A 21,330-nucleotide genomic window follows, 5' to 3' on the forward strand; every position below is an offset into this window, starting at 1 on the left:
ACATACAGAAACAGTGCTGCAATAAGTATGCCAGAAGGACAAATTTCAATTTTTTTGCTTGCTAATGCACATTACCATGTATGATCCTAAAATTATTTTCCCAATTTTCAATTTTATTTTATCAGATTAAAACAAGTGCATTTGTTTTAGCATGAGAGATACAAGAAAAAAAGTCTGTTGGTAAAATTATAACCAGGGCAATATCAGCGTACTTTTTTTGTATGTTATGCTGTCATAATCCAGCAAGAGATTTTTGAATAGTAATACTTTTGCACTACATGAAAAGCAATAGCTGAGGAAGAAAATTCATAAATTTACAAATAAAACTAACATACTTTTAAAACTAAGTATTGCTTAATGTTGACCAAGCATTAAACTTAAAAATCATGAATTTTAAGCTTTAAAGACTTCACAATCTCTTTCTGACAGGTAAAGTATATGTTTATAAAAGTTTTTTTCGAACAGATAAACAGGCAAAATATGATTCTAAACAGCTCATCACTTGTAGCTGTTCTAAACAGCCTTGCATTACCTTTGATCTGTAACGGCTCAACAATAAGAGTATCCAACGTTTTGGATATACTGTTGTTGGGTTTTTTTTGAGTCTACACAAACTAGTCAGTCAGTCCTGGCTATATAAAGATAGGCAACTGGTACTTAAAGGCAAGTAAGCAGTTCCGTCACTTTCTTTAATATATTTGTCCTTTTGCATGTCCTTAAGCTATCTGCAAAGCCTGAAGCCTCACCTGCTTTTGTGACTGCCCTGGTGTAACAAGACTGGTTTGCAACTCAGTACTCCCACTCCCTCAAAACTCCTTCCACATGATGTCATACAGTATGGCATATCCCTTTGGCCAGCTTAAGTCAGCTGTCCTGATTCCATCCCTTCCCAGGACCTGGGGCCCTTTGATGCAAATGCCCTTATCTCTGTACAACACTGCTCAGCAGGAACTATAAACACTGGTGCACTATCTGCATTGTTTTTCTCCTAGAACCAAAACACAGCATCATACCAGACAGTCTAAAGAAAACAATTTCACCTGAGCCAAAACTAAGACTCACATATAAGAATACCTGTTTTTTGAGTTCTTAAAAATCATGCCATTCTCAGAAGACATACTACTTCCTCCAGTATGCAATACTGCTTGATCAACGCAATGCTTACATTAGCCTGCTACAAATCCCAGAGCAAACCAGCTTGAAATTTTGAGGTGTAGTTTTGTGCAACCTATGAGCAGAAAACGCAGAAAAATGATTTACTAAACAAACACATAGAAGTGTCTTAAATGGATGGGATTCTTAAGAGGAAACGTAAACATAAATTTTAGTAGTTGCCTACATTAAATATGACTACAAGCAGTAATTCAACAGGTATAACCTTGATGGATAGATGATGTCCCTTCACCCAGTCATCACACCTGCTGCAGTTCTCTGGAATTACTTAGCAGCACAGTGCAAGAGGACTTGTTCTTGACCTTAAATTATATGTTGCTATGTACACAAAAATAAATGGTGTTATTTTGATATCCAGCATCAATTGTCAGCCACAGTTATTTCTGCCGTAATTACAGAGGGACAACATAAATGCATTAAGATACACTTTTGTTCAGTCAAGTAACTGAAATATCAATAAGCTCTTTGTATTCTGCTCTATTTTTTTTACAGACAGTGAGAACCTGCTCTTCTCATTAATTTAGAGGGCACAGAATGCTCATTATCGGTGCGGAAAAAAATACCATCTTTGCTGTTCTGGGTTTGGTTTTTTTTGTTTTTACTTTTTTGTTTGCTTGTTTTCCGAATTCGTGGTTCGGTGTTTTTTTTTTTTTTTTTTGTTTTGTTTTTTTTTTGTTTGTTTTGTTTTTTTCTTTTTCTTTTTCTCCCAGTTTTAAAGATTCCCAGTTGAAAAAAGTTCAGTATTGAGAAAATCTTTTGTTTATCATATCTGGCAAAGTTCCCGAGATCTATAATCTATCCTTTTTTTTCTTCTCCACCGTGCATATTACTGCGAGTAAGGATGAAGGAATTCAGACTCATACCACCACAGCTGTGCAACTCCTTTTATTTTGTTTGGCTTGCAGTGATAACCAATAAAATTCAATGAGCTTGTAAAGGAGATAGCGAAGACAGAATGCAAACACTCAGAACATGCAGATGAGAGAGCAGATGCATGAGAATAAAAGTAATTTTGCTTCCTCTTTTGCAACGTTACTATGCTACATGGCTAAAATAACCTTGAAGTTTTCACTAAATGCATCAAATTTCAAAATAAATTTAATAATTAAGATCCTTAAAAATAATGCCATCTTTTTGCTAAATAAGCAAGCATAACTTCTTCTGTGTCAGTAGTATTTACAATTCTAATCGTGCATATACTGCACTTACTGATCATATCATTATTGAGTTGCTGAAGTGGTCTAGATTTACTTCTGCATAGTGATTAGGTAGTCATAAAAGTTTAGCATTCATCATTGGATCTGCTTTAGAATACCCCACTGAAATATTTTCTTGCTATGTGTAATTTGATAACATTAGATTTGCATACATGCTGTACCAATTTTTCTAAGTCATCAAGCATACATAAACTAACTTTGTTAATACAAATGTATTTTAATAACTCTCAGGAGTGGAATAAATTTATAGCATATTAACATTTTAAAATTATTACTCTGGATGCTTAGGTAATCAGTTTCTTTCAAATAGTTCTTTCTAGTCATTGTGTAGAAACAAAACCAAAATTATTTCTTCAGCAAAAGACAAGTAAAGATTGCTCGTTTTCAAAATATTGTTGAGTCATTGATTTAATTTTTCTCTCTTTAGGTTTTGTCAAACTGCAGATCAGCCTTCCCACATTTTACAAACCTTCTACAATCTTTTAAAATACAGAAAGAATTAATTCCGTTATTCCCTACAAGCGTAACAAATGTACAGGTAACAACACTGAAATCCACCTTCAGTATGAAACACAGAAAATTAAACAAGAGCTCTCTGAAACCTAACAAAATATACTACATAAAGCATTTATCACAGGAATTATCATTAATTTTTTTTTACAAATATGTTATTTATAAAATTATGTAAAAAAAGATACAAAAAAGTCACACGATTTGGACATTATATCATTTACATTTGGAAATTTATGTAAAAATTGCTTTTATACTTTCATGCAAGGATTCACTTTTATAATTAACTTCATCAGCATTTGATTCCAAGTCTTCAAAGATGGATCTTTCAAGCTAAAACCAGGACTTAACTCAAATCTCTAAGCCTCTGACTTGCAAATAACCCATATTACAGCTAATGAAGTCATTCATACGATATTCAAGCGAGCATAGTTATGTTCATGGATTAGACCTCTTTTCCACTTATATTTATACAGAAATAGGTTGAAAATTCAGCTTCTAGTTAGTAAAATGAAAACAGCTATTCATTCAACAGCTCTATCAGTCTGTCTGTCCTCCATTAGCCTCTGTGGTAAGAAGCTCATGAGAAACAAGTTCTCAGATACATGGGTGTAGTGCAGTTATGACAGAGAGCTCAATCCAATTCTTTCCTACTGAAGAAAAGGTAAAATCATTTCTTATTTTCCATAACCCACACAACTAACATACTTTCTGATCTCTGTCTGTACTACTTTTTTTTGTTTTTTTTTTTTGGGGTTTTTTTTTGTTTTTTTTTGTTTGTTTGTTTGTTTGTTTGTTTTCCATTTCCTCTTCAGCCATCACTGTTGCTGGAAACATTTACTGCATTTCACAGGCCAGACATCAGAGGATGGAGAAAAGGCATGTTTTGAGGAAAAGAATCCCAGGAGACAGAAACACAACAAGACAAATTCTTGCAGATAAGGAACTTTAAAAGGATGAATGGTCAAGAAGACCCTTTGGAATTTATTAATTAATGTACAGCACTAAGCTGGGATTACACACCTGCTGGGATCTAGAAAGAGTGCATTTCTTTGATTTCTTTACTTTTTGAACCTAAGGGCCTCACTCACCTTACCAACACAAGCAGAGTGTTGACCTTCCAGACACTAACCACCTGCCAAGGCTCTGCGGGCCATAAACCTATGTTACATGTCCCATTAGCCAGTGCACACAGATAATGAAGTTCTGCTTAGAACAACTTACTTCAGGAGATTCTGATCAATAACTGTTAAAGCATATTCTGAAAATCAAGTTAGTCTAATTTGGAAATCACATGACAGGATCCAGAGGTACCAGCAATAGGCAATGATGTTACTGTTCTGAGCAAAAACAACGCTAACAGAGAAAGGCAATCTCTTTACACAACAGACAACGCCCTATCCACAAAACCTCACTTAAGAAACAAAACTAAGATAGATATGGCAAACGGAGGGCAATCCTTGTTCTGCAGAACTGTTTTCTTTGGGACTAAAATTTAAAAGTGCACAAGAGACCAGTTCATACCAAACAACAAGCTTAAAAAAAATATCTAATCTTGAGAAAAAATCCCTGTTTAACAAGCCTTTATTCAATTGTCTTAGAATGTATTCAGAACAGTACAGTGTACTGAAATTGGGAAAGTGAACTAACTGCTAACAGGTTTTTGTTTTGTTTTGTTTTGTTTTTTTTTTTGGAAAGCACTGATATATAGTTTATTAGACAATGTAAGCTGCAACTTTATTATTATACTCCCTTCCTGGGCACTGTTTAAACACATAGAATCACAGAATGGTTTGGGTTGGAAAGAACATTTAAGATCATCTAGTTCCAGCCCACTGCTACAGGCAGCGACACTTCCATCTAGATCAGGTTGCTGAAGACCCCATCCAGACTGGTCTTAAATGCATCCAGGGAGGGGGCATCCACAGCCTTACCAGACAACCTGTTGCAGTGTCTCTTAGTAAAGAATTTCTTCCTAATATCTGATCTAAATCTAACCTCTTCAAGCTTAAAACCATTCCCCCCCCCCATCCTGTCACTACCTGCCCTTATAAAAACTCCCTCAGCTTTCCTTTAGGCTCCCTTCAGGTACACAAAGGCTGCTTTAAGGTCCTCCTGGCATCTTCTCTTCTGTCTGAAGAGCCCGTGGAGAATCAAGAAGGAGCAGAAGAGAAATGAAAAACAAAGAAATCCACTAAAGCACAAAAAACTAGAAGAGTGTTGTTGAATAGCATTTCAGTAAACTACACAATACCAACTCAAAGCAGCTCAAGTATGGATTTTCTTTAAAGGACCACATACTTCTCGGGATTTAACCTGTAAGGAAGGGATCTGGTACTGGCCTATGACTACTGCATCAACAGTCAGATAACAGATACAAACAGATCACAGTCTTGCTAGTGTTGCATGAAATACTAATCCAGCATTTTGGCACTGGAATTTCTTCTAAATAGGCCCTAGGGGAACAAGAATTGTCTTTGAAGTGAGCAATCTTTATTTTCACAGCAACCACTTAAGCATGATAGAGATAACAATCATTGTACAATATCCTAAAGTTACATTACTGCAACTATTACAGTGCATTTCTCCTGCAGCTTTAGAAATAGCTAAACATGTACCTGGCAATACTTTGGCAAAGCCCAGGATTAACCCAAAGAATAGTCTCCTGCAGCCCTGACTGTACATTCAGGAATTGTTTGACTGCTCTGTACCACTGAGACCAAGCTGGTCAGCAAGCTGGTCAGCAAGGCAGCTTAATGCAGCAGCTTGAGTGGCCACTCACTTTCATTTGTTAGGAATATCTTGCCCTGATTTCCTGTCTACTTGCTCATATGCTATACACAGACCATATCACGATTAATTTTCTTACTGAAGTCATATCTCACTTGCCTCACTTCATTTTACGCAACATGATGTGCAAGTCATATAGGTAGATGCAGAACAACTTCTGAATCCTCTGACAGGATGGCTCAGCTATTACAATATAGCAATCTTCATCAGTTTTTGTATCCATTCTACTATTTGCCAGCTATTCATCTAACACAAGCAAATGACTGAAAAAAAGTATTCTGTCTCCCTTAAGGGACCTAACCTGTTCTCTTCATGGACATACACATGCAACTTGCCTGAAACTTAGAAAAAAAGTTACTATTCCCAACTCAAAAATAAAACAAAGAGGCAAATACAAACCATGGAACAAAGACATTGTGAAGCGAATAGATCAGCTGTATAAAGTTAGACAAAGAAGGATGTCAAATTTAAACGTGAGGCCACAATTACTCTTTTATATTATTAACTTTAGGAAAACATGCTTTGCTGTTGTTTTTTTTCCATGTTGCTCTCCTGTAAGTATTTAGGTATAGCTGAGTTTGAGAAGTAACAGCTTTGCCTCTAAAACCTGCTCAAAAAATGAAAACTTTGTGTAAATGGAGGATATGGTTAGGAAAGGGAAAAATTTTACCTAAAATTTCCAATATTCCATTCTGCATTCACTAGTTTTCTCCATCCATCCATCCTGTTTCTGGATTTATTATTTCATGTCTTAACACTTAAAACAAACATTAAACATTTATGAGATTATTCTTCAATAATCAGTCTACCCCAGTCTCAAATCTTGTTTCTCAAAGTGTTAAAAATGAAGCAATCACATTGGTGGAATTATTAAGTCACACCACCCTCAAGCAAAACACGTCTTCCACAGGTACATGGGTATAAATTAAAGTTTGAGAAAAAAATCTGCATTATTATTGAATTAATCATCACAAAACATAAAAAGTCACCTACTCCCACCTACCCCTAAAAATATGATAATTTCCAACACCAAATTGAGGCTGAAAAATTATAAAGCTCAGAGCCTCTTGTACATCACTTGTTCCAGTACTACAGTAGCCTCTACATTAAATTTTTGCTGTATCTACTCTGAACTGCCCAAGCTGCCACCTACAGCTGTTGTTACTGGTTAAACTGTATGTTGCTACTGAGAATAGCTTATACCATCATCAGTGCCATTCCCTTTCAAGTTTTTATGAGCTAACGTAAGATCATCCTTCAGCCTATCTTTGTTAACCTAGCTTCCTAAAAAAGACAGCTCCCTAAAATCTTCTGTCACATCATGTGGTTTCTGACCATTTTGGTATCCCCTCACTGGACTATTTCCAGATTCTCAACATCCCTTTTATGTTGCTAATGACCAAGACATAGCTGTCCAGAAGCAGCTTCATCAGCTCCAAGCAGTGGTGGTATCAGCCTTCTTTGGCCCACTAGTTATGTTTGTCGTTTCTTCTAACATAGCCCAGAATGCAGTTAGTCTTGTCTGCAGTGAAAACACACCATCGGCTCAAATCCAGATTGATGTTCATAATGGCCCAAGGTGTTTTTCATCAGGGCTGTCACTCAGCCTGATACTTCCCAACCTAGACTGATGCATGGATCATTCAACCTCAGATACAGAATTTCAGTCACCTCACTTTTAAATACATAAAATTCCTGTGACTGAATCCTCAGGTTTCTCAAGGTATCAAGATGCTTTACGACTTAAAGACCTACTTCAGCTGCCCAGGCATTATTCACAAATTTGCTCATAGAGTATTCTGGTCAGTTTTGTCATCCAAGTCACTAATAAATTAAATTACACAAGTACAAGAATCAGCCCTTTAAGAATTTCAAACTAATTTCATTAGTTTGCTAATGAATCAAGCTACTGATGACTATCCTTTCAGACCAATAATGTAGCCAATTTTCAGCCCACGTAATACCTAGCTTGTGCTTCCTCAGCTTACTATTAGCAATAATGTGGGAGAAGCTAACAGGAGCATTAGTAAAGTTCCAGTCACACCATATCACCTATTTTCCCCCTCACTCACGTTGTCAGTCCTTTACCCTACAGGGCACTAAGATTAGCAAGACATTAAATGCACTTAAAAAAATCTGTGTTGACTTCCCATTTACCCTCTTGTCGGTCTCATGTCTGGAAACAATTGTGAAGTAAATGTGTGTCATGATCTTTCTGGGGAAAGAGATTGACCTGACATGGTCTATAGATCCGTCCCTCCATCCTTCTCCTTGTCTTAAGGACTGGTATAGCAACAGCCTAATAGCCTCCTCCTGGTTCTAAGGACTTTACTCAATTGCCATTTCACTGCTGCTTTGCAATCCTATCACCAGAAAATCCTCTTGATAATCTTGGCACAGAATCCAAAGAAGCTGAATCCACATTGTCTAATGAGTCCCTGAACTGTGTCTCCTCCACGTTACTGTCCCTTGTCTGGAAACAGTTAAAAAACGTGAAATTTCTGCCTTTTCCATGTCTTCCATCATTACATTCCTTCCACAATTCATCCAGAGGCACACATTTCCCTTCTGCTACTCATCTAATTTTACTTTATGCCCAGAAATCTAGCTCAAAATAGGCTTTGGTCTTCCTGATTTTGTTAGTATAGTTTCCCAATAAGTAAAGAACAAAATACATTTAGCATATAAAACACATTACACTAGACGTGTATTCAGCTTCTAGATCAGTATGCATGTAAGGGTAGAAATTATAACCTATATTATTTGGAAGACTGATGTAGGCTTTGCACATTGAAACTTTCATCCTTAAGTGAATGTGGACGTCAAAGTTCTGAAAAGTCTCAGGAAGTTTTGTAGGAAAAGAAGAAAACACCACACAAAGCCTGGTTTTTCCCTACTATAAAATAATTGCTGCACCATTAATAAAAATAAAAGAACACAGCTGCTGTTGATCTTGTTAATTCATTCACTAAGATAAATGGAACTGAATTAATCTGTCTCATGCTATGCTGTTGAGCAATGAGCAGAATATCTTGCGAACTGCACAGTATTTATACATATATAAACAAAATAACATTGAACTTTCCAAAAAAAGAAAAGCAAGCAATTTTACAACACAACTGCAAGGATACATTATCTCCATAATTTGATGACTCTTGGAAGCACATACTGAAAAAAGAAAGGTAAAGAGTAAAAATGACCAACACGGAAAGCATATGTCAAGAATATTCATATTTTAAAGAATTGTATTTATTTCAGAAACTGCTGCTTCTTCATAAATGCAAATCTTATCCTTGTAAATGTTAACCTGAAGCTTTTCAGTATTCTTATGTCTGCTCACTCATTCCTGGCTCACTGAGAGGAGGTAAAACCTCTATCTGCAGTTCTAATTTTTGAGGTAGGACAGCGTAATGATTAAAAAAGAAGACAAACAAACATTCAAGTCAAAGTGTGACAAAATAGAAATTTTAACAAATTAAAGATGTTGATCAAGAAAGACACAAATGAATACGATTTATTAAAAGGCCTTCCTTGTCTGCATGTACACTAATGCATTATCACACTAAAAGGATCTACTGATGTGCACGAAGTTTGCAAACAGTAGTCATTACAATAATATTGTAGTGTATTATCAAAGCAAGATCCATGATTTTCTCTCTTTCAAAAACATTTTTTTTAAATATTGAGTCAGATAATAAGAAAGAAAAATTAAAACACCTTTCATCATATGACACCTTCATATGAAGGAAGGCTTGTAATGAAAAGGATATGCTATCAAAATGGGCTAACACTGAAAAATAAAAAAAACAAAAAAACAAGGTCAAGAATTTAGATGCACAAATGCATGAAAGCTTGTATATCCTTTTCCTTTAAAAGTTGGCCTTATAAACTTTATCACCTATACCTGTAAATCTTGCATTCTAACTACAGACTAAGAGACTACCTTGTTAATGAAAAGGCAGTAAAAATTCTTAAAGGACACTAATTATGTATCACACAAATTTACAGAAAGGAATCGTAAAATAGTTCTTTGCATGACCACAGATGAATTGAGAGGAAGAAAATACAGTAGTGAACACAAGAAAATCAGAAGTCAGAAACAGTCATAAGATTGAGTTCAACACGTGTTTTGCTATGGTTGAAAAGGGGAAGGAGCACATTGGTTCTCTTCAGACTGAACAGAAGACAACCAGACATTTATTCCTAGTAGGCACTGCTGTGGCAAATAAATACCAATGAATTTATGTGTCTGAGAATGAATCTCTCACACAGAAGTACAGCACAAGTAGCAGTGCCAACTCAGCGTTAGCAAACAGGCACTGTGTCAAACCTCACTGTGTGGCTATCAAATTTAATATGGACAACTGCCCACTTTCTACAGTCCATCATTCAGCCTCAGCATGAGAAACCTCTGAAGAAGATGTCAGTGCTGCAAATAAACTGTGGGGTGCTTAGAAATCTTTATAGACTGCAGTGGGAAAAAGTACACCTTTTATGATGCCTTTCAAACCCAATATGCATGACTGTGGTACATCCAGTCCTTCTTTTAGGGGCAAAAGGACTGACCTAGCATTATACCTGGATTTTGCAATGCATTTGTTCTCCACATGGAAAAGGCACTGGATGAACCCACTTTATTAATTTCATCCTAAGAATTTAAGCACTATTTAAATGAGGTTTCAGAACTCACAGATGAATGAGAAAGCAGGAATATGATGTTCTTACTTTATATGTGCAGTGGGAAGCATAGCAGTCAAAGTCCTCGGAGAAAAAGGAGTTTGTTCCAATGCTGAAAGCATAGATGCACGTAAGTCTCTTTCTGCAGTTGCAGCCATGCAGAAAATGCAACCTATCATAGGTTTAACTGTACCAGAAGGTTGCCTTAAATTGTGGCTGGAATGTGTGGTGTTCGGTTGGTCCTTGCCACAGTCTGCCATAAACAAACAACAAACCAACTTAACAAAAGAAATATCTATTGTTACAGCACATGCTACTAAAAACATATGGAAAGAGGCACAGTATCCTCAATTTTTCTGTCATTTGAAACAAATAGAATGGCATAAGCTGTGTTGTAGTATGTTCTCCTATAAAAGCACTGCTTTGTCAAATAAAAACTGAAGTTTAAATAGTTCGAAGGGTCCATTTTCCTCCTGCAAACAACACTAGCACATTCCTATGTTAGTTGGAAATTATTCAGTTGTAGAATGTCAAAGCTTTGAAGCTTTGAAGACTTCAATTCATTAAAAATTGTTACGCTGCTGGTTGACAAAAGAACAAGGTAAGGCTTCCAGTTTATCAAGCTAAGTATAAACTTGAGGATTTTCAAGTGTATTTGCTGACTTACTATGAAGAATAAAGTCTATTTATAATATCAGATGCAGTTACCATCAAGTGCTCTGTCAACAAAATCTTCAAATAACAGTCTACACTGACAATGAAGTGAACAAAGATGGGCATAACTATACACAGGAAAGTCAGTATCCAAAAATAAATAAACCCTCAACTACTCTGAAACAGGAAAATAGTACTCTTTCCGTGGCTAGCAGTTGAAAAACCTGAACACATACGTATTTCACTAAATATACAGTAAAAAACATAAAAAGGTTTGTACCAAGATACATTGCTATGCTGGAATGAGATAGATGGTGAAAACGGGATAGAGGGCACCTTTTAAATCTACCCATATACATCAGGATTCTGAAGACTATGAAATACATTCAGGTGAACAGATAATGTCAGGTATTTCTTTCCCTTTCTACTCTTTTCCCCTAAAGAAAGATTTCGTTGAAAAACACTTTTCAGTGTGAACAAAAACTGGGAAAAATCCTAGACAAAGAGTCTTATGACGGTATACAAAAGGCTTGATTTAAAACTTAATTACACAGCCAGACATGTAATTGCAGTGTTACTGGCAGGATGGATATATAATTGTGACCACGAGATAACATTGCCAGGTTAGTGTGCTAGAATACCCCATTAACCAGCAAAATGCCATTCCAGATTAAACAAATAATTATTTTGGACGGTGCTACACAGCTGAGGAAGAAAAGCTCAATGCAGCCAGGTACTAGTTACAAGAAATGTCTAAAAAAATGCGAAAAAAAATGTTTTGTGAAGACTCAAGGAGAGACAGACATGGAAGATGAATGAACACAGATGAAATCTAAGAAGCAAGGCTCATGTTTTAGAATAACCAAGGAAAGAGACAACGAGAAACTATTTGCTGTGTGATGATCCATACTGAAGAAATTGAGAGAATACTAATAGAAACAGAAATACTTCTTCATATGCTGTCAAGTAGATAACCAGTGGCCATTTTTCCACTTAAAAAAGTTGCAGTCATGAGATATTATTACTCAAAAGGGTAAATTCTGGCACATCAGAAAAAAGCCCACCACTGTATGTAAGATAAGTGCACTAAGGGCTGTGTCTGATCCAAGAATCCCCCTCCCATTCCCACTCGCTACAGATCCACATCCACAAAGAAAGACTGCTCTGAAGAGATAAGTGAATATACATGGCCCTGAGGCTCAAGAGAGAATAATGAAGTGATTGATCACAGCTGTTGAAAATGAAGCCAAACTCATCTCAGTGTGAAAAGGGATGCAGAGGTAACTCTTTTAGATAGATATGCTATCCCAGAAAAGCATTTCAGTTGTCTGCATAACTACCCGTCCCTTACAGAAATGCAGGTCCAGAACTAAACAAAACTAGTTTCAGGTATTCAAAATAGCATAGCTTCTATAAGCTATTATATTTGCTTATATACTGTGATCCTTTGACTAGTTAACAGTATCTTTCCACGCATGCACCTCCAAGAGGTACTCAGCATACTCTTGTATGCTTTTCTGTAGATCCCAGCTACTCCCTTAGCAAGTGACTGCCTGCTCAACTTCTAACTACAGTTAGTTGCTGATGAAGTAGCAATGCAACAGCACAAACATATGACAAGCCAGCAGAGCTGAGCTATGCTGCCTGCCTGAAGCCTTGTCCTCCGGACCTGTACAACAGCTCACCCTGTCAGGCTCAGAGGAAGGAGTGTGTCCCCCATTGCAGAGCCTTCCAGACAGCTTTATGTGAGCCAAGTAATGAACCAGGTAATGGCTCAGCTTTGTACCAAGATTGCAAGTCCTCAGGACTAATCCCTGCCAGGCTTTCTCCATTTGAACTTTACTTGACCTGACTGCAGCTTTTATTACTTTGTTTTGCTGTAGCAGCAATTTTTGTAATTGACCAGGTGTCTATGCTAATTTGTTATGACCATAGTTTGTACGAATGGCAGTATCAAGCTGTTATTCTGTGTAGAGTGAGGCCATTCTGTGTAGAGTTAATGCCACTAAAATGATGAAGTGTAGGCCTGATACAACAGCAGTGGCCTACAGAAGTGAAGTAGTTGTTCAGTGCAGGCTCAAAAGAGATAAGAGATGGGCGACTGGTTTGGAATTGGAGACCATGATTATAACAACAGATGAGCACTGGGAGGGTGCATATGTGATTAAAACTAACATCAGGTTTAAAATCAAACAACCACAAAGACTTCTGAAGAGAGCTATGGTCTTCAGATCTCTCTCTCTCTAGCCTCAACCCACACATTCCTTTCTGATGACCAGGGGATGCTCGGAGTCATGTGGTAAGCATATTTTGGATAACAAAATTGATATCTATATGTTATCTGTATTGCAATTGCTATACTTTGTTAAGTATAGACTCTAATTAAATAGTGATTTGAGTGCATTGCTGCATCACTGTGCTAAACCAAAATCCTCCATAATTGCAAGTACCTTCAAATTAATAAAGTTCTATAGTGTTTTTAAGCCCTCAATATATAGAATATCCAGAAGAACATGGCTAGAGAGTGCTGCTCATAAGGTTTCAACAGCAACAACAGAAAGATATCCTAGAAGAGAGGTTTCCAAATGTAAGTAGCTAAAACCTTATCTCATCTACCCCTTCAAAAATAAATAAAACTTTCAACAAAGTGTTTAAGAAGAAAAACAGGAGAAAAAACTCTCTTGAGCCACAGAATGTGGATTTGCTCTTTGCATAGAAGAGGAAAGTGTGCACAGAGTATCAGTAAACACGTGCAAAGAACTGTGGCTGCACTCTTACATGTTATAGGTTGTTCACGTAAAACCTCCCTAAAACAAAGGGAGCCATCTTTGACCAAACCTACAGTTTTATCTTGAGGAAGAGAATTTATGGATTAAGCAATCAATTTTTCTAGAATTTTAAAAATAATTGAAGATACTTAGTAAAATTTCAAGTCTTTTTTTAGCCTTTTACCCATCCAAAATGTAAAGATTCTGATCAAGGGTATCTATAGAAGAAGTTTCTGTCACTGTAAATTTTAAAGATACACTTCATTTCCACCACAAAGGAGGAAAAAGGTAAGTATATATCAAATATTGCTAGGTTAGTTTATTGTGTTATTTAAAACATTTTAATGTAACTCATAGATAAACTTATTTGGGTAGTGATGCAGCTTAACTCAGATAAACATTCATTACAAGTTCAAACTTTGCTTAGGATGTGTTGAGTTCTGGTTTCTAACACGTGGGGATAAACAGAATTGTATCATTTTATCAAAGTATAACATGCATAGTATTCAACTACACATTAAGTTTTTTTTTTTTTCTTAGAGTACAAAGGATTTAAATTGCCCACAGAAAGATACATTTCCATAGCTCCATTTAGCAGTAAATGCATCCAAGAGTAGAAAACACACAGAGACAGATGGAAAAGCACAATAGAATTACTCAAGTTTTCAAAACGACAAAAAGCATCAAAAATCACCGAAACAATTATGAAAATTTAATTGCCTTCAAAAATCTTTCACAAAGCTCTAGTTACAAAAGCAGGCTGCCTGAAAAGTATTGGCAAGACAAGTGGAAGAGGGATCACTGTGGAATCCAGAGAATGCTTTTATTATTTCATTTCTAAAGAAAACAAAACAGCAAAAAAAAAAAAAAAAAAAAAAGAAAAAAAGAGAAAAGGAATAAAACTAATTACCAACCAAAGCCTTCAGTTTAGTGTTTTAATAGCACTTTATTTTCTCTCTAGAATAGGTAAGCTGTTTTGAAAAAGCCATGGGCCTCAGAAACTCTTTTGTTATGCAAATAAACTTAGCTGTCGATTGATCTTGCTTAATTCAAGCAATTCAAGCTTTTCTCAAGCAAGAGAGGAATACTGAAAACAGGAAAATCAAATATACGGAAACACGACCTTGACAATTTCTAGATAAGGAAGTGGGGAAGGCACACCCAACTCCTCTCCCACTCATCAAGATCTATGAATTTAAACAGGGTCATCACGTTAGACTTTCTGAATCAGTCTAAAAACTACTAAAAGAAGCTGACCCATGATTTGAAGCATATTTTACAACAGCTTTGTTAAAAGACCAACCCTTGAAAACATCTAGACAAACCGATATAATACAACTCCTCAAAAAGGAAAAGAAAACACCATTCAACCTTCCTTGTCACAAAGCTGCTTTCTAATCTTTGGGAGGGTTATTTTCAACTTACTCAGCTAACTCATTACCTGCTCCTAAATATTTTAAGTTCACCTGGTTCCTCTCAAATGATTTCAAGTTGAAATTGAGAACCCATTCCACTACACAGATTAAAAGACATGTATTTAGATGTGAAAATGTTTTAGATTTTTAAAAAAACCATGAATGACAATAGAAAGAAAAATCATCAGCATTAAACTGTTACAAATTTTATACATTAAAATTCAGAATTTATTATTACTTTCTTAGGGTATCATTATTCCAAGCTCAAAACTCTTCTGCTGATGACAAAAAGAGTTGAGAGAAAAGTGCTGGTGGATCAGTAGAAACATGTTCACATCCTGGCAGCAGGATAACAAAGAATATTTTTGTCTTTAACCATGTTTTAAATTAGCATTAGACTGAACTGCCACTAAGTGGTATTCTACCCAGCTTCTCTAAAAATTATTGGCTCAAAATTACTAAAATTTTGAACACTTCCAAAGTTAAAATAGAAAATATGTAACTGCAATTTTATTCTCATAATCAGCATTTCCTTCCTTCTCTTCAAAGACGATTTTGCTGGGAGATTAAATTGATATTCTCTCAAAATTGTTCCATCACACTAAATTTTCATAGAAGACTTTCCAAACCTAGCTCATTCCCAACAATACACAAGGTACGTATTTTGGGTTATCACTTTTTTTTTTTTTCCCAGTGAAAGAGTTTTCACTTTCTTTATACTCGATCCATAGGTACAGTAGCTGTAGATGATGACTTACAGAATATATTTTTCTGAAAAAGAATGACTTGTCTAAGTGTCCTCTCTCAAACACTGCCATTTTCAGAGAAGCCCACGAATTTACTCACGGCTGTGTCACAGAGCTCTATGAAAACAGACCCAGATTAAATCAAGAACTCAAGAATCCTGTAGAGCAGAGCATAAAGTACATTTATGATTTTCTCCCTCACCAGCCACTGTGATCTCTCTTTACAGAACTCCAGTACTGGGAATCGCACATTTCAGAAACAATCCCATCAGCTTGAGAAAGCATCTGAGAAGCAATAGCTCTACTCACACAGCCTTGTATTTTAATAGCATGTTGGTCCATTCTGCACTCTTAGAATAATGCTATCCAATATATATGCATTTGTGGTATTCAAAATATATAATGCAGTCAAGTTCCTGTTACAGTGTATTAATATCTAAAATAAATATATTAATGAAAAGAAAGATGATACAAGGAAGAGGCATCTCTTTGAAATATTTTAAAACCTCACTGGAAAAAAAGATAACTCTATAACTAAGGAGTTGAATATATTGGCACACTACTGAGAAGATGAAAAATTATATATAAACTGAATATAATTAACCTGGGTCTGAAACAGAGATGCCAAAATACACAGAGGCAAAGATAGTGCCTGATGTGTGAGGATGAGCAAAATATGAATGTATCATAATTGAACCTATTTAGAAAAATCCACAGATCACTTCAGGTTATTACACTAATTATTGGTTCGTACAAGGAAACAATGAGATTTTATTTATTTTGGTGAATATCACACAATATAGCATTCAGTTTAATCAGAAAAATAGCAGCAGAAATCATTCTGTGAACAGATTCACAGCTAAGTACTTGGACAACTGTATGAAATGCAGTGACTAAATGATTTCCTAAGCCTCTTCTGTCCTCATAACATTAGAAAATTAGCCTGGATTGAAACATTAACCTAAATTTATGATTTTCTGAAACCTCAAAGATGATATATAGATGTAGAAAGAACAATCTGACAGAGTGAAGAAAAGAAATGAAATCTTTCATCTTTTAGTGTCATTTTCATCTGTAGTTTTACTTGCAGATATAAAATGTGCATAACATACATACATTTGTCTCCAGGAAGTATGAATACCTAACAAATAAGTTCACAAAAGTCATGCACATATATTACCCTCATTTAAGAATGACACACGTTACAAAGTAATAATGACTACATGTTGTGTGTGCTTTTAGACTAGTTTTAACTGAAATTTCTGTAGAAAACAATTTGATAATGATAATACTGGTTATTTTTTAAAAGTATCTTTAGACAAAAAATATATTAGACTTCCAAAGCTGGAACAAATTTAACAACTGAGATCACTCTTTTATCCTTGTTTTAACAGGAAAAGTTATCAGCAACCATCTCAAATCCAGAGACTTCTGTTTTCTCTGGAATCAGTACTGTGACTTAAAGAACATATTAATCAACCATTTCTTTAAACAGAGAGAGAAATGTTCCAACAGTGCAGCAGACTAAGGGTTTTTGTTTTGTTTTTAAAGGCAAGTGAAGACAAGCACCTGAAAAATAGTAACTTGATTTGAAATAGGTAGATTTCAAAGCAATTCAGAAGAAATATTAAATGTTACACAACTTCTTTGCATAAGCTTTATGAAAGAGAGGAGAGCTGTTCTCTGGAAAGGCAACTGCTCAGATGGTGAAAAAACTGACCATGAGTCACAAAATCTAACAGAAATGTATGATACTATTTCTGCATTAAACAAAATCGTCAGTGCCTCAAGAGCTCTCTCGCTCTTAGGAAATGATTTTATCTCATGTTCTCCAAGCATTTTCACTAAAAAAACAACCCTGCCAAAACAGCCTTTACTAGATCACTGTCACTACATCCATCCTCAGCTTCCAGGAGAGCTGTTTCTGCATGCCAAGAACTGAACTACTGTGAACCACGTATTTGAATTCCCAGTAAAAGCATCAGCTTTACTATGTATTTACTCAAAAGGCTCTCCAGCAGCTATTTCTACCTTCAAAAAAACAGCATTATGAACGGCTCTCTTCCCAAGAACCTTTTAACACTGAATAGGATCAAAAGTGTCTTGCACAGATGCGAATTCTTAATCAAAAACATACAGCATTTTTTGCAGTAGAAACATTATGGATGCAATAGGAGAAATCTGTGTCCTCAGAAATCATGATTTCTGTTTGTTGAAGAATTTTTCCAATATTTACAAAAGTAGATGACAATCAATGAAACAAAAAGCAGCTTTCACTTTAGAGAAGTTGACAACTCCTCCTCCTGATGAGGACAGCTTGAAAATATCAAAGGTAAAGTTCACTGTCTGGCATCCCTAGATTTCTTAAAAATATGGTGTGTGATTCTGACGTCACCTCCAGCAGTGCCTATGACCTGGAAGAAGCTTGAAACAAGAAAAAAACCTGGGTTTACACCCCTTATCCTTTACTTCTTCTCAATTTCACCTCAAAGGTCTGAAACATGAGATTATTCAGTATGCCTCAGAAGGTGTTAAGCAAAAACAAAATGTCTAATATATTAAAGCAAGTAGTTTAGGATTCCTTAAAATAAACATAACTCCTCAGCAACAAAATAGAGGCTTCCACTTCTATTTTGTCACAAATCCCCATCTTGAAAAGCATGTAGCTAAATTCACAACAGTTTGAGTGCCACTTCACGTTAAAGGCAAAATTGTTTTTAGATCCCATAAATCTGTTCCTCAAAGTAAGATACAGCACATAGATCTTCAAATGCAAAGCTTCAGATTTTTCCAATGAATCATTTATGTTTCACATGAAAATTAAAAGAAACAAATGTCACATCTATGACTTCTCTTTGCCTTCTTCCATATATCCTGCCCTCTTCGAAGAAAAAAATGCTCATTACAGTACTCAGTATCATAAATCTCAGTTGACTCTCATGCAGTCACACAACATGCAAACACAGGCAATTCTCAGAACTTCAAGTTTCCTTCTGGGCTACAGTGAATAATAAAGAAAAGACCCATACCAAGTAGTGATACCATTCATTCATTCATCCTTCTAAAAAGCAAGGGCTAGACATCTCAACAGGCAGATAGAAACTTAATCTACTTTCCTAATGCTGAATTGATGTAATACATTTCATCTGCTTTAAGTATGGCAAGAGCAGCCTAGAATTGTTCCAACAAAACTATCTAATAGAAGCCTATCAAAACATACAATATTACGGCGAACAGAAAACAGAAATAGAAAGCCAAATCAATTTGCTATTTCAAACCTTTACTACAAAGTAAATTAAATTACACGGCTTTCCCAGCAGCATGGCTGAACATAAACGTGTGTCATAAACTGACTTTCCTGAAGTCACCATATATTCGGAGGAATGCATTGAGATACTCCCCAAAATTAGTCTAACTTTTAAGCTTAGTACTTTATAAAAGTATCTTAGTACACATATCACCTGTCAAGAAACAAATGCACTGGAGAGAACACCAATGAAGTTTTTGCATTTTTACCCTGTATCACAATGACACAATTGATTATCTTTTTAGACAGCAATAGCATAGGTTAGCTGGTTATTCATAGGAATTTCTCACTACTCAATACAGTGTTTCCAACAGATAAGTACATGCATCTACCAGTTTGATGCCCATGTATATTTTTTCAACATCAGAAAGCCAATAGCTAAGAGAGATACTTTTCACGGTAACAATATAGAAACACGGTCTGAAACACCTGTCTGAATTCAAAACAATGATTCAAGCTCAGTCAACACTACTGTCCTGGAAGAAAAAATGCGAACACTTAATCTGTGGGTAAATCTGATACATCGTGCCATAAATCCTAAAACACAACTCCATTTTACTACCTTTCTTTCCTGCACTCATCTTTACAAAAACTGAAAATATGAATAACCTCTAACACACCCAAAGGAGAGAATTGATACATAGCAAACAAAACAATAAGCACAAGATCACTTGTTGCTTTTCTTTTTTTAAATGCCCAACGATGCAACAGCTATTATTGCAATGGTATTAGACATCATAAACCAAATTCATGTTAATTTCACTAACGAAGCAGTGAACATCTTATGCTGCTAAGATCACTACTTTATAATGGGAGGAACAACCAAGATGCTTACAGGAAGAAGAAATCTGACCAAAAACAACCATTTATGTCTCTTTCCAGGATACCTGCTGCTACAGCTGAAGCGAATGAAGCAGCAGTGGAGACTAGGTGTTTTACAAAGCAAATACAAACCATCTCTTGAGGAATAAAGCAAAATCTAAGACAATCAACCCACCAAAATTAACATAAAAACATCCCAAACTGTCTTTTTAGAATCATGCAGAGTGTCACTCAAAAGGTCTTTTTCCTTCTAATATTACTAATGCTTCTGATGTTAACTCCAAGGCCAAAAGCTTCTATCTCTGCCCAATTTTGCTCTACAATAATCTCATTCCACACTGTGCATACAATAAGAATAAAAACAAGCATATGATGAACTTTAAAATCTTGCTATACTTTAAATCTTTTAACTAAAATGACTGGAATAACTAACTTTTCTCAAAGCTATTATTTGTCAGTAGTTCTTAAACAGCACGATAGAACTCCACACATAAGCTACCAACAAGAAAATGAGACATCTTTCAAAACTAATGTCCACAATAAAGACTAAATATGAAGGAGGAAATCAACACTTTAATTACATTGAAGCTATTCCTAGGACAGTACATGGAAGCATACTGACACAGATAAATATTTTGTGCTCTTTACAACTTGCATCTGCTAATGAAATTATTCGTGTACTGCCTACTAAACCTTGGTAAAACCACCAAATCATAATATTCTCTTCTAACACGCAAACATAGTTCTGGCATACCTGTTCTTTAACTGATGCTAGAATGGCAGACGTTGTCTCAGTTTCAGAGCCATCACCGTTGGATGTGTTCAGCACAGGACTGAGGGAGCTTGTCTTATCAGAAGACGAGGGCTGGTCTGGAACAGGCATAGCTTCTGCAGTTTATGGAGAAACAACAAAAAAAGATTTATTTCAGACTATGAGTAATTTTTAAAATTCATTTCAAAGCAAAATATATCTCCCAGTCTTACTCTAAAATATGCACCACAGTACATTTGGAGAGGATTCAAATCATTTACAGCTGTGATTTTCATAAAGTATTCCAGTGGTAGCATCCAACACTAAATTACAGTACCATGAAAATAATGAATCATGAAGTGCTTTGCAAACAGTAAACCAACTGATAATACAAGAGAAATAGAACAATTCCAGTGCTGGCTTCCTAATTCAATTGACTATTTAGTATCTATTGCATTTTAAGCTTGGTGACTATGCTTTTATTCCAGTCTACAGGGTGA

At 35.7% G+C, this 21,330-nt stretch overlaps 1 protein-coding gene across 2 annotated transcripts in view; it reads right to left on the reverse strand.

Moving 5' to 3' along the window:
- CTNND2 (catenin delta 2) overlaps positions 1-20,962 on the reverse strand; it is a 507,709-nt gene extending 486,747 nt beyond the window's left edge. For both annotated transcript variants that reach the window (XM_042838959.1, XM_042838975.1), the window contains exon 1: positions 20,834-20,962. In XM_042838959.1, the coding sequence (XP_042694893.1) occupies positions 20,834-20,962 (129 nt within the window). The remainder of the gene's footprint in view (positions 1-20,833) is intronic.
- Between the last annotated feature and the right edge of the window lie 368 nt (positions 20,963-21,330).

This window comes from Centrocercus urophasianus, unplaced genomic scaffold (assembly GCF_019232065.1).
Source record: "Centrocercus urophasianus isolate 14NV4802_14NV808 unplaced genomic scaffold, USGS_Curo_1.0 seq_11, whole genome shotgun sequence".
NCBI lineage: Eukaryota > Metazoa > Chordata > Aves > Galliformes > Phasianidae > Centrocercus > Centrocercus urophasianus.